At 37.6% G+C, this 15,021-nt stretch overlaps 1 protein-coding gene across 1 annotated transcript in view; it reads right to left on the bottom strand.

Moving 5' to 3' along the window:
- LOC309575259 (uncharacterized protein) overlaps window positions 1-7,650 on the bottom strand; it is a gene marked incomplete at both ends in the record, with an annotated part of 31,702 nt that extends 24,052 nt beyond the window's left edge. Inside the window, 8 exons of the mRNA XM_082285590.1 lie at window positions 412-456; window positions 735-761; window positions 1,564-1,608; window positions 1,686-1,739; window positions 2,915-2,974; window positions 4,479-4,499; window positions 6,155-6,723; window positions 7,494-7,650. Coding sequence (XP_082141716.1) covers window positions 412-456; window positions 735-761; window positions 1,564-1,608; window positions 1,686-1,739; window positions 2,915-2,974; window positions 4,479-4,499; window positions 6,155-6,723; window positions 7,494-7,650 — 978 coding nt within the window. The remainder of the gene's footprint in view (window positions 1-411; window positions 457-734; window positions 762-1,563; window positions 1,609-1,685; window positions 1,740-2,914; window positions 2,975-4,478; window positions 4,500-6,154; window positions 6,724-7,493) is intronic.
- Between the last annotated feature and the right edge of the window lie 7,371 nt (window positions 7,651-15,021).

Consider the following 15,021-nt stretch of genomic DNA (forward strand, 5'->3'; position numbering starts at 1 on the left):
AAGGCCCAGTAATCCAGGATTAAATTCTACTTGCTCTATTCGAAATATTTACAGCAATTTTGCACCAAATCTTAAAGACTGGAGTTAGAAACCTTGATATAATTTTAGGTCTCATTCCCTTTGCTTACTATTTCAAGCCTTCTGCCTCTGTAGAGTTTTACCATTGTTTTAAACAAGCTCAGCCTTTGGCCATAAGAGGAATCATATGAAAATGTAGAAAGAGCTCAGAAAGTTAGTAAAAATGGTGTCCTTGCTCACTACATATTTTAAAACTGTCAGCTGTCAATTTCCCTCAGCCTTAGAACTAATATATGCCTTAAATCTATCATCATCATTGTTATTCAGGAAATTGTTTCTTTTTTGTGTTTTAATTGTGTTTGCTGGAAGCTTGACAACTTTGTGGCTACTTACTCTGTCTCCTTTTGTTCCTGGGATTCCACATTCACCTCTTTCACCCTAGTAAGGAATAGGAATAAATATTTATGAGTTATATTGGCATATCATCCTTATTTTCTGGGTGCTTTAGTTGAAAACCTAAATATTATTCTATTCATGACATATTATAGCAATTGTGCTGCAAGTTCATTGAGGAACAGTCACATCTTCTATTACAGCTTGTGCAGCAGATGCTAAGCTGATGTTACTGTTTATTACTAGTATTTAAAAGAAATATGGCGCTATATGTAATAAATAACATCAAAAATGTAGGCATCAATTCTGACTAAAAGAAGTACCTTCTCTCCTTTATATCCAGATTTCCCCTGGGAAAACAAAAAAGCAAAGCAGGTTGTGACAATATATAACCCAAAAGTAGGAACACGAGTGTTGTCTTCATTAACATTCTACTCTCTTCAGAAAAATAGCATTTCAAATAGAAAAGATGACTCTGATAAATATGGCAATATGATTCAAAATACTCTGCCTTCTAGTCATGGCAGATGCTGTTGTATGAGTGAATAAATTTTATGAACCTATCATTTTAGACTGGGATTTTGATGATGTGAAAGCAGATCAATTAGAGTTCGTATTAGAGTTAGTGAAAAACATGCAAAATAAGAAAGCAAGAAAAGGTCACTAGTTAAAAAGGATGTACTGAATAAGTAAGAAAGCATAAAGTAGAGTGATTCATATGTGAATGAATTCAGAATTAAGCACTAAGAGACTGGTCCTACGCTTACTTTCTATACGTATTTCATTCAAATTTTTCACTGCTATTATACACTGGGTCCTTTATTTGTCAAATTTAAATGAACCCAGACTGATGCAGGCAGATTGTCAATTTCTGTAATATTCTAAGATTATCATATCAGAGAACTTCAATGTTTTGGAGTTACTATGTATTTTTAGAGAGTATTTTTTCGATCACACATATAAGAAGGAATTATTCTTTTTCATTAAGCAATGAGAATGTTTTCAATTCTTCTTATGTTACTGAATCATTAGATGGTAAGCCAGAACTGAAAGCTGCTCTTATAACAATGAAAAAAAAAAAAAAAAGGTGCTCTTTTACCTTAAAGGAACACTGCTCACTGGAGAAGAAGGGGAAAAAAATTATTTTTTTACCTCTATTCCATCTCGTCCTGGGATTCCATTAAGACCTGGGTCCCCCTATGAATAATTCAACATCAAGATCAGTGACATAAGGACAAGACAGATCTTTCTTCTAAATCTGAAAAACCAATCACCTTTGCTCCTTTCAGGCCTGGAGCTCCATCATCCCCAGTGCGACCCTTTTTACCCTGGAAACAGCAAAATACAATTCTTATTATATATGTTAGTAAAAATAATTTTGTTTTACAATATTTACAATATATATGGTATTTTTCTCCTACTTAGGATATTTGCTTCCTATACATTTATTTTTCAAAATCTCTGCATTTACTCTAACATTGAAATTGAATATCTGGGAGCAGCAGAACCAACTCAATAGGTGGTCATTTTTCTCTTTTGTCTTTGTTATAAACAAAAATTGTTCAGTTCTCCTCTGAAGAAAAGAGGTGATCAGCTGTTTTCGTAACTACTCAGCTTGCTAAGTGGGTGTTTTGTTTTCTTCTGAACTCTTTGGGGTGTATGCTTCTGTGTAAGAAATACCTGTACTTTCCAAGTAAAGACAGCAAATATTAACCAATACAAACGTACAGTAGAGGGTACATTTTCAATTAAAGTGCATTGTACTGTGCAGCATAAACCCAGTGTGTCTTTCTGTTTATGTATGTGTAGGATGTTCAGGTCAAAATCAAGAGGATGAGGATGGGCAAATCTAGGGTCTCTTTCAAACTCTGACACTGTCCCTTCACCTTGATCCAGGGCTATAAGGTACTGTAGTGCTTTAGTTCAATGTCAGGGATATAATACCAGATCATTCAGTTCTTTTTGAAATGTAAGCCCTGCAGTTTAGATCACCAAGTCTTGTATGAAGCAACCCCCTAGATTTGCTAAGGGGTTCTATTTGTAAGACTATTCTGAAAGAAGTCCAGTCCATTTTATTCTTGTCTCAGTTGTTCTTAATGCTTCAGTGTTTTGCTCTCTTGCTTTCAGAGAGCTTTTTGGATATTAATGTTTGATTTGAGGCTAGTTAGATCCAGCTGGTCTTGTCTGATTGCAACAAGAAAATTGTTCCTTTCTGCCTTTTATACTGCTGTGGCTAAAAGGACAGCCTCACCACACCACGCTGTTCTCCCTTCTGTCTGTTCACACACAGAGGAAGTGTCTCATGGCATTATCAGGTCTCCCCATGCACTTCCTGCTGCTGTGGCATCTCCACGCAATGTAACTATGGAGGAGTATGTATTGAACCTTGAACTTCTGTTGTCTCAGGATTTGGGCTCAAATAATTTCTTTTAAAAATTTCAACAATGAATTACATTTTAAGTTATACTGTATATCAGTTATTTGAGAAATGACAGCTACTTACAGCAGGACCAGGAAGACCTCTTTCACCCTTCTTACAGTTACACGTGTCAACCTGGGGACACTTTGAATGAAAATAATACAAATCAGCACATTTTAATGGAAGAGATAGAAAACACACAGACATTTCCTTTAAGCTACTGTATGGCTAGTTTGAATACACCAGTAACGACCAGAAATTATATTTAGATGTTTTACAGGAATCTTTTAAATATCAATTTACCACTCATCCAGAACATGGCCTCTACATTCTATCCAAAAATTTATATCATTCCTACTCCTGAAATTTCAATCATCTTGATAATGGCTTTACCTCCAAACTCTTCACAAGGTCAGTTTATGTGTATGCTGTGTCTGTCATTATATATTTGTTTTCATTACTAGGCACTGTAGAGATAGCCAAGAAGATGGGGTAAAAAAGCATCTTACATCCTTTTTCTACTTAACTTCATTATAGTTTAACTCTAGCTTGATCTATAAACAAAATATGTGTGGATATGTACTTTTATTTAGTTAATGCAAATCATAATCTTTCTCTTCCGTCATCTCTACCATTCAAATGTCCCAGTCAAATATCATTATGGTATGTATTTATGTGATTTTTAAGATCTTTTTGAAACTTTAAGATCATTATGTAAATACAGAGTTATTGCAGATACTGGAGTTATTTTTGAAAGAGGCATAAGGAATGTAATTTTTATTTTTGCTTTAGTTATTTATTAAACCTCCGCTCATCTTGAAGATGTCTAGAAGTGAAGGGTTTAAATATCATTCTTATCTGAATATCCCTATTAGTAACAATATGTTTTCCAGGGCTAACATTGAATGTCTTACTACTTCTATATTGATGGAGAAAAATCAACATGTCATTGGGAATGAGTGAAAAACAAAATGTTTCAACGTTTTGTAAACATTCATAATATTTAGCAGTGTGCTTGAGCTGCTTATGAGAACATTTTTTGTCTGAGATAACTGTACCTTAAATGGCACTAACATCCTTAAAAGGAAAACTAACTTTATTCCCCACAAAATGCCAGCCAGACCTATCAATGCCTGCAGTCAGGGTGACACAGTGTGGACAAACTGGAAAAACACAGTGGTGAAGCTTTGAGCTCTTACACTTTCTTAAACCCTCTCACACAGGAAGAGGATTAAGGGTTAGAACTGCCCTGTCTTCAGCTCTGCACCACGTATTCTTTTCCTCTGAGTCTGTTAGAGGACACGTCAAGATGTATCAGCAAATTCTTGCTAACCTGAATACTCACAGATTGTTTCTTTTTATTTATTGAAATTTTTTAAAAATACAAGAGGTTAGCAAATTACATTAGTAGTTAGTAAATTAATAAATTACTAATTAGTAAATAGATTAGTAAATTACATTAGGATAGCAAATTAAAGCTCTATCCTGCAAATTCAAAAACATGTTTAACTTAAACACAATCCCATTAGACTCAGAATTTAACCAACTTCCTGAGCTATCAGTTTTCCTGAATTATGTTTCCATATAATTGTAAACATCGATATTAAGCAGTAGCTCTGCACAGGAAAAAAAACCTTAAAATATTTACCTCTTCCTCAGACAGGTCTTTCTGTAAAAGACAGATATTGAAAACAACATTAGAAACTTAAAGTCTTAATTCAACTGTACAAAAACGACACTGAAATATGTGAAAATAAATAGATTCAACAACTAACTAATTAAATTATACCGTTAATATATTGACAAAATTAATTAAATTTTAATTTCTGAGCAATCTCTCTGTTCTAAAAAGAATTTAAATATTTACAATTCTTGTTATAGATTGTTGACTGAAATCACTGACTCTTCTTGTCCAGCCATAATTTGCTAAAATTACATTAATCAAATTAAATGGTAAACAGGTTAGCTAGATATATAGGAACAATGCACCCACAAACTCCATTGTTTACAAACTGCTGAATAACAGCAGCTCTCTAGTAGCAGTGAAGAATAAGTGTTCTACACTTGGAAAATCAGAAGCTCTCCTATTCGTACTGTTAGGAACACACAAAATGAGAACAGTAAGAATACCTTAGAAAAGATTTGACTTTGACAGTGATCACATAAAGTTATCATCTTTGATTTAGCTGTTATTTTTCAGAGTTTTCTGGAGCTGAGACACCCACATACACTGCATTCCTCCCTCTTTCCACAACGAATGTAGTCTCTTGAGAGGACATAAATGTGTTGATGAGCAGCAATGCAATACAGATCTCTAAAATTCTCATATATGCATGTTTAATTATGACAAAGCCATTATTTAAACCAAACAGCAGCCATGTTATCAAAAGAAGGCACCTGAGGATGCCTGCCTATTTGGAACTGGTAAAATAAAGTGTGTTTTGTCACTTGAGAGGTGGTTACTGTGACACAGGAAGAAGGGATAGTAGCAGAGAAGACAGGAGGGGTGCTGTTCAGGGAAACCAATGCAAAGTAGCAGGCTGTCAAAGTGAAGGACAGGAAAACAGGAAAGCCAACATAGGTGCACGTTCCAGGCCTGTATGAGATCACTTTGGTGTCCATTTCACTGCAGAAGTCTCCTGGTTGTTATTCATAATTCTAGTTTATATCTCTGTGCATGCTCAGATAAGGACTCCATCCACAGCTTGTGTCACCAGGGTTATAGGCTAGAGTATGGCTCTATTCTCCATACTTGGCAGGGAACATTTTTTCTAGATAAGGTTTAAATAGAGAAGAAAGGCATCCAAACAAAATTTTAAGCTCAATTTATGTATCTCCTCTTGATTATGTTATATATTTTCCATGGAAATTTAAATATGTCTATCACCAAGTTCAGATTTTATCTAAACTGAGCTATCTCCATGGTCTGCAAATTTATTTTCACTTCAGTAAGAGCTGCATCTTTTTCTGATACAAAAGGCAACTTCACTTTCCTGCTTTCTACAGAAAAAGCACTAGGATCTAAAAAAAAAAAAAAATAATTTTTTTTAAGAAAGGAGATTTGAAATTCCTTTCTTAGGAGGAAAAACAAAGATAAAAATAATATTTAATTCAGTTTGCAGCATCAAATATGTTGGATGACAAGATCTGAATGGGGGGAAGAGAAAGGAAACCTGTATTTTGGCATAGTGATCTCATTAATAATTGGGTCACTTTAGCGTGTGAAAAGTACAACTTTCTTCAATGGTATGTGGAAGAAATATATTTTCAAAATATTTGAAATAAGAAAAGATTTACATATTTCAAATTCTTTCTCATACATACCATTTCCTTGAGAACCTTCTCCACAGTTTCTTTCTCCTGGAGGTTGAAAACGAACCTGGATGCTGGGACACTGGCCAGGCGCCGGAGCTTGGCAGCATTGCTAACCTCCTCAGCCACTCTGGTCATTCCCATTGTGAAAAATACAATTCCTTGGTGTTTAGCATCAGCTGTGGCTGCAAAAATATCTGGGTTTCTTGGATGATCCACTCCATCAGTGAAAAGCACAGCTACTTTTACACTACCCCAAGTCCCTTCAGTCATGTAGAGCTGTGTAAGATTAGTTATAGCATAAGTTGTGTAGGTGCCATGACCTATGTGGGTGATGGGAGCAATGTGGGATTTGAATGCTTCAGGACCTTTCCAGTCGTGGAAAGTTTGCTCTATGAAAACAGTGCTGCTGTACTGAAGTAAGGCCATCCTCCAGCGAAGGGTACGTCCAGAACTAAGCTGCAGACTTTTCATTCTGTCTACTGTTTGCAGTACAAATTTCTTCTGCTGTTCATGATTATAGTCCTTAGCACTTTCAGAGCTGTCCAGTAAAAAAGCAATTTCCAGAATGCAGTCTTCATCTAGAATAAACAGGTGTGTAGGTGAGTGGAGTGACTTCATCCTAAATCTCATTCTACCCTTACATGCATTTTAGTATTCAAGAGTGGGATTGGAATAATGGAAACTTTTGAAAAAAATCTGTGGTCACAAGTGTGAGTCCTGCATGAAGATAGAATGGATAGAGGCTGAGGAATTTGCTCCAGAACAGATGCGCAAAGGAAGAAAAAACTGAAGGTGTGTTGATGTCATGTAGTAAGAAATGAGAAATGTTGTCGTGTTTTTTTAATTTCACTCTGTCATCTTGCCTGGTATTTCACTGTATATCCTACCAGCACAGGTGGAAGTCATGTACAAGAAAATGAGGCTTACTGAACAAGACACTGGAATGTGATTTGACAGAGCTGGATTTTGTCCCTAGTACTGCCACTCACATCTGGCAGCATAAAGATTTCCAAAAGCAGGATCTGTAGAGTATTAATTTTCTGAACTACTGATGACATTACTTCTATGAAAATTCAGTTATATGAGCTATTCTTTTTGTGACAATAAGAGGCTCTCAGCCATATCATAAAAAAATACAGATGCTGTTTCCTTTTCTGAAATACACAAAAAGGGATGGAAAAGATGGGAGTAAAGAGATAAAAGTGCAAAAATAAAGCATGTGCAAATGTATGATGAGGCAAACCTGGCTGATTATAAGCATCTTAGAAGGCAAGTTAACCATATAGTCCAGAATCAAAAAAAATCAGGATGTTTTAAATCACACCTGTTTTAAAATTACAATATTCACCTTGATCACTTGGGCTGGGATATTCTTCTACAGTATTTGACAGAATGTGTTTAGGTTTTGATCTCCTCAATCCATATCTCTTTTCTTCCCTGAGATTTTCTGCTAAAAACTCATGGTGTTCAAGTATCCAAAAAAGCCACCAGTATCTGAGGAACATCGTATGTTTGTTTCCTAAACACCACAAATATAGAAGAACAGCAGTGCAAAGACAATGAAACATTATTCAGTTTTGCTTCAACAGGTTGCTTAGCAGTCTGTATTTTAAACTATAGTCCCTAAAAACAAGCTGATTTTGCTTTCTTTGGGTAAAATATTCTCAAAACCACATAATAAATAATAAACAGAGACATACTGGAATGATTTTCAAGCATAGTGCATATAGTTCTAGCATGTGATAAACTGGAGACAGACGCTTTACAACCACACTTCAGTTCTCTCTCACTGTGTGGTAGTGTTTGTACAACCAGTAGCTCTCCGAAACCTTAGCCGTGGCTGTACCTGTGTGGATGCACTGAACCCCAAGAGTAATTCACCGAGGTGTTTTTTCCTAAACCTGCTTTTCCCAGAGCTGACGTGGACAGAAGGAGGTACTGAGGCAAACCTCAGTTTTTCCCTGTTCTGTTTACTGAAGAACTGGCGGTCATGCACATTTCTCCTTGCTATCGGAGTCCCCTGTCCTCAACAGTCCTACAGAGGAAGTCATGGCCTGAGGGTGCTGTCAAGGCATGAATGTACCTGCTGTGCAGTCCTGGGGACGTGGGCTCAGAGTGCTGAGCCTAGGCTCAAAAGCTACCTACTGATAGGACTTTTTCTTTCTGAAGTGATCAGAGCTATTTGTTCTGGGCTCACAGACACACCCAGAGCAGCTCACAGGCTACTCAGGGTCTGATAAATCAGTCCCGCTGCACTTCGGTTTCATTGCCATCTCCCTGCAAACTCTCCCCAGGTAGCTACAGTGCATACCAAAAGGACAGTTTGGTGGCAAGAATGAACCTCCCAGGACTGAGCATAAGCCATCTGGATCACAAAATTCCCTAACACAGCCTTGTCTGCAGGGTTTCTTGGCTCCTGATAGTTTGGGGTGGGAATTCCTGTGCCTACAGATGGGGAGAGAGCAGGGGGTCCTTACCTCAATGCTCCTAAGCAAAAGGCTGTGCAGAGATGCAGGAGGCTGCTCTGGGCTCGCTGGCAGTTGCGTTGCCCTCCCTATGATGGGTGCTCTGTGGGGAAAGGAGGGAGAATTCGGGCTGCAAGCTCTTGTGAGAATCGGTGTCATATGTCAGGAGGGGCCAGCAGAAAGGAGAAAGGCAAAGAATAGCAATCCTGGCTCCCCCTTCTCCGCGCCCAGCCACTCCTCTCCTGCCCCCGAGGCATAGGCATTCTGGGTTTAGACCCCCACAGCCGTTTACACACGAAAATCCTCATCCTTAACTTGGACATGTATGAAAGAGGGCTGTTCTTACCCCAACACACTTCCCTAAACATCAGCCCAGCTGTGTTCACTCTCTTTTCCCATTGCTACCACACTCGCTTTACCCTCATACTTGTGCACATCTCTCATGCTTGACAAGGAAGCTTTTTGTACTGGGCATCATGTTGTCAACATCATCTTAGCAGTTGATGTCTGTAGGATCCCTTTCAAACCTGAAAGAATCTCCTCATAATGAGGGATTACTGTTAACTGCTGAACTCGAGAGCTATTTACTGTCCCATGGACTTGTAATGGCCAACTGAAATTTCAGTTCCTGGTGAAACTCTCTGGCACGAGGTGGTCAAAAAAGGCAGGCCAGTCTAAATGCCAGTTTCAGTTTCTGCAGGTTTGTCTGTGACACATATCCTTTCAAAGACTGTAACAGAGAACAATGACTGACACACAGTATGATGCCTTCAAAATCTAAGGTGGGTGGCTGAGGATCCTGAAGGCTGTCTCTTTTACCAGTGATTGCAGCTTGCCACCTAATTCTTCAAATATCCTCAGAAAACTTTGCATTCCAAATAAACATATTAAACAAGTAGCTCTTTTCCACAGAAATACCTTTTTTCTTTTCCTGTGGACTCATCATTTTCCACTGACAGGCACACAAAGAGGACCCAATGCTAACTGCTGTTCTCCTTTCCATCTTCAGTGTCCACCAGCTCAGCCCACTTATCACAGGAACAGCCAAGGCAGCTGAGGAGATTGTAGGGAAAGGATGCAGCTTTGGCTCCAGTTTAGATAGGTGGGAGAGACTGGTAGGGCAATGCAGCTGGATGCTGAAGCCATTTGCTATGGTTCCAACCCTGTTTTCTATTTTCTGTATTTGCCAGTAATTAGTCCAAAACTGGTGAACTAGAATGGCTGAATGCAACTCTACATATTGTATGGCTGCTTATCCATACCTGAGCTGAAACTAACTCAGCTACAACTATTTGTTCCAGAGTGACAGCTAAGAAAGAATCTTCTTTCAGGGCTGGAAAGAATTGATGTTTATTTCTCTTCAGCCGCTTTGATTTTTCTGTGCTTAGACTGTCATATTCAGATTTTGATTAAGGCAAGGAATGAAAAGGCAATACCTTGCCACTTAGGAACACAAATAATATGGTGTTTAACTGAAATAGGTATAATAAATCTCCCATAGCCCCTAAATCTTACTGAGAAAAAAATCTAATTTTAGCAAGAAAAAACATGTTATTTATGGTTGGGATTGTATGCCTCCCATAAGCAAAACATTGCCATTCTTTTGTTTTCACTGCTAATTCCTACCTCAAAACATAGCTGGCAAATATTCTCTTAATAAAGTAACTATTCTGCTTGCATATTTAGTAGCAAGTTCCTAGCTTCAGGCTATTTCCTTTTATTGATGAATAATGTTTACCTTCAGGACAAATTTTTTGCTTTTTTTTCTTGGCCAGGTGCAACTTTAAAAGCTTAGTGAGGCCTCCACATTTTTATGCCTGTTTGCGTGGGATGCATGGTGTTATTCTGTCCAGAATTCCAGGTTTGTGACATAACACAGTACACTTCTAGACTTGCAGTCTTCTGAACTTGTGATAGTCTAAATACCTGCACTATTCTGATAGTGACAGCTTATCAAAACCTGAATGATACCAATGTAAAATATGTATGCCCTGAAACATCCGAGATAACTCTTAAAAATGCAAATTAACAGCAATTGTTGCCTCATTTGCCAAAAGCTTTCCTAAGTGCTTATTTAATATATTAATGGCATTATACTGTATATATTTTTAAAATAAAATAAATGCCTTAAAACCTATGCCTAGGAACATTCATGTTGTCATTTAAGTGTTACAAATTTACTGCTGAAATTTAATTTTTTTGTAGAGGAGTAAAAAGTATTGTATTTTTCTTAAGGAATCTAGACATTGGATGTGTCAGCACACAGTTAATTGCATTTCCATTCCACTAATATGTAAACATATTTAATTATCTTTTACATCTCTGGGAGATGACACTACAGACTTCTGTACTTAGTTGACTAAGTTGGGCCCAGAGGTCCTACCTCATATATGCTTCCAACACTAAGACTGTTAATCTTTGCAGGAGTCAAAGACCGACATGAATATAAGGCTATGTTATGATTGCACTAACTGAAGCTGAGATCACAGATATAGTTGCATATTCAGATCTTTGGATTTTTTCCATCACTGTTTGAAATCCAAGAGTTCTCAGCTGTCTGATCTCAGTATTTCAAATCTTTAAAAGGAGGTCTAATACTTTTTTTCAAAGAATAAAGGGGTGTATGAGAGCTATTTAAAATCACATCTAAATTGCTTTTACTCAATCAAAGGGAATTCCTTATCATTTTAGAACCATGAGGAAAGGCATCATGAAGAAAGACCTGCAAGATCTTTTTGCAGTTGAGTGTGTTTAAGCACTTTTAGGAAAGGAAAAATAAGTGATATTTATACGCCTTTGTTGGTGGCATTACCATTGCATAGGTGGTGACAGCTTCAGAGCTACATGAGATGAGGCTGCAAGGGCACTACTTTGAAGGGACACTGAGTGAAGAACTGGGGCTTAGATGCCACTTGCTGTGGTGTAGCATGACCTCTTGTGTCAGCAACAGCTCTCATTATTGCTTCCTAATGGGCAAAAGTAGCAGCAAGCCTGACAGTTCCAAACTTCTTTCCCAGAGCTCTCTTCTTCATCTGTCCCTCCCATCTGTGTATGGGTACCCCCTTTACACAAACTCTTGTGCCTGGTCTGGCTCAACTGTGATCTGTTCATCCACTGTTTAACAAAATTCAATACCTAATTGAGAAGCCTTGAGTAATTTCTCTTAAGATGGAGTAACTAATGCCTCTAGCATGATATCATGTCACTAGAATGTGATAATGACTAGCCATTCAGCTGTCCTACAAGCCTGAAACATCACTGGATATGGAGTATTCATCAGCCAGCATATTTGGCAAAACACCATCTGAATATTTCTATATGCTAAAGGAATACTGAACCACCAGGGAAGCCAGTTTTTGGGAGCAGCAAGAAGCAGACAGACCATGCTTTTAATTTTCCTCTGCTCTGATGGTAATTTTCTTGGACCCAAAGAGCTTGACAGGATGCTCCTGAAGTATGTTTGCATTTTTTAACACCTCAGTGTGAATAATTCACATATCAAGTCTGCTGTGAACTGTTAAAAATACACTCATTTCACACAAACTTCTGGTGTTTCATGGCCTCAAGATAGTCTTGACCATTTAACCTGGCTGCATCGTGGTGTGATGGTATTTTGAGAGGATGTATTTCATTATACGATACGTGTCAGTACATGACCTAAGTGCCCAGAAGAAACAAAAACCTACCTGACTTGAACTTGTAAAATAATGAAAGCACACCATTTACAATATTTTGAATCCTGATACTAAAGAGCAATGTTATATGATATAAAGAATGTGGTTCACAGTCCCATAAGTTGTATCACATATGTGAATTTTGGGAAAAACAGTTCAAAAGTTCAAATAATTAAAGTAATTGAACAAGAAAATTCAAAAAAATCAGAACTTTACTGAGGATTGTATCTCAAGAAAGAAAAAATGAAAACCTGTATTTCACTATTTCACCTTTTGACTGCAAAATGTGTTTAGTGAATTTGACAGCTCAGGATTCAACTGAGCAGTCAGTTAAGTATGGTTAAGTAGTCTTGACAAATTGACTTCTGTTTGTCAACTTTTGAGGTACAGTTTAAAATTTTTTAATATGGACTTATGTTCTGCAACATCTCCTGATTGTTCTATATGAAAAATTATTGTCTAATAGCACAGCCTTATAAAAAATAATATTGGAACCTTGGTGTACCTGAAGGTAGTTGCAGAACTATTGATTCCAGCAAAATTAGAATTTTGTCTTTGGTTTTTGGTACAAATCTTTAGCATGTAGTCTGAAAGAGCTGATCAAAGCAAATCAACTGTTTTCATCTAAACCCACTGTCACAGAAAATGCTGTAAGCTAAGGCTTTGATGGCAAGGACTTACTCTTTGTGTAGTTCCCAACAGATTTTAATGATTCTTTGAGACTAGAGTAGTAAACATGTCTTTTTCTTTTGCAGCTGGTATGAGTGTGGCTCTCCATTTCCCTCTTCTTTAATACTGCTCTTCGCAATGTTTTTCAGGAGGTGCGGCAAGAAAAAACTCTAACAAGGCATAAAAGGGAGGAGGCTGTCTTCAGTACTTTCCTATTTTATCTCGAGACAATGCAGCCAAAAACCCACTCTGAGCATTTTGGTGGTAAGCGAATACTCATAATCTGCATGCAATATCAATCAGTATCAAAGCTTTTGTTTAGTTTTTAAGGTATTTGCTTATTTCTACTTTCATTCTAATAGTTCTTTTTTCATTGTCAGTTTCCCTCACCGAGAGATATTTTCCATCTTACAGTCTAAGTATGTTAACATATCTATACATAAGTAAGTTATTTTCAAAAGTATTTGTAGCATTTAGCCTAACAAGAGAATGAAAGCATGCTAATAAAATAGTACAGCTACAGTTTTAACATACTAAATATCTGACTTAACATTTTATGCTATTGAACATTTAACTAGATCAAGAATACTTTTAAAATTAATTATTTCTTGAAGATTTAATTTGATTTGCTATGTTGGTACCAATGAAAATGTATTTGACAAGTAATTATTTTAAATTTGTTGTTACACGTCAGTTGGTTCTGATTGTACAGTACACCTTGCGTAATTATTTTCTTCCACCTGCCTGATTTTCATGTTGATAACTGTAGTTAACAATACAAAACTTTTTTAAAAATACAGTAATTACGTTTTTAATGAGTGGAAGCACATACATTTTTAAGGAGGGTACAATAAATAGCAAATGCATGAATCTCACCTAGCACATTTTGAGAAGATATTTTCTAATAATTTTAAGAGGAATAACTCTGCTGGAAATATAATCAGCTAGTTAAAGCATGTTGCTGTATGTAGTACATACACCATATTTAGCAAATGACAGAGACTTAGTAGGAAAAGGCATGTTCTATACAGTTCTAAAGTTGTGATCCTTGTCATGCTGGGAATAGATTTTGTTTTTCAGAGAGGCAATTACTTATAGTGCTGTAAAGAGGCACGCATTTATCTTACAGCTACTGTTGTCAATGTAACTCTAAACTTGCATAAATGTTAGAATTTTATCTTTTGACCTATTTTTAAACTATTTGTAATATGCATGAGCTCAGAGCAGTAATTGTGCTTGTAAACTAGCTCTCTGAACCTTTAATGATCCTGACCAGCCTCAGCTGACACCCCCACCCATACCCCTGGCACCTGAGGGCTCTGTTTCATCTCAAACTGAGGCCATCAGCCTTACCCCTAGTGGTGCAAGAGCAGATCACTGGCTCTACCACAGCCTTGTCTGGGTATACTGGTGTCCCATACTGTCCTGTCCCATACTGGTGCCTGATACCCTGGGCAAGGGGCTGCTCCCAGCCCGTCTCCCTTGCTGTGGGCAATGGGAGGAGAGGCCCAGCTCTGCTATCCCATCTGGGACTCCCTGTTCCCCCTGCCCTGGGGATGCAGCTGGTCAAAGCTGCTCCTGACAGAATTGGTGCCATTATTTACAGCTTGGCATGAATGCTGGTAGGCATCTCGATGTCAGTGGGTATTTGTAGCTCTTCACAAACCCCTCGGTGAGCCCTCAGTGAAATATCAGCCCTATCACATAGCATTTGCTTGTGGTTAAATGCTGTGCTAGTGTAGCCAGGGGCAGGTCTTCATGCTCATAAACTAGTAAAACTCTACCTCATTCAGAGGTTTTAAAAAAGGTATGTGTAAGCATATGTTTAAAGGCTGAGAGAGTTGAAGTTGTTTGGCCTGGAGAAGAGCAGGCTCAAGGGAGATTTCATGACGGCCTTTCAGTATTTGAAGAGGGCCTATGAGAAAGATGGGCACAGAATTTTTAGCAGGGCCTGTTGGAATAGGACAAGGGGTAATGGTTTTAGACTGAAAGAGGGTAGATTACATATATGGAAGATGTTCTTTACAATGAGAATGATAAAACACTTGAACAGGTTGTTCAGAGAGGT

This window comes from Coloeus monedula (genome assembly GCF_965178545.1).
Source record: "Coloeus monedula genome assembly, chromosome: 7".
NCBI lineage: Eukaryota > Metazoa > Chordata > Aves > Passeriformes > Corvidae > Coloeus > Coloeus monedula.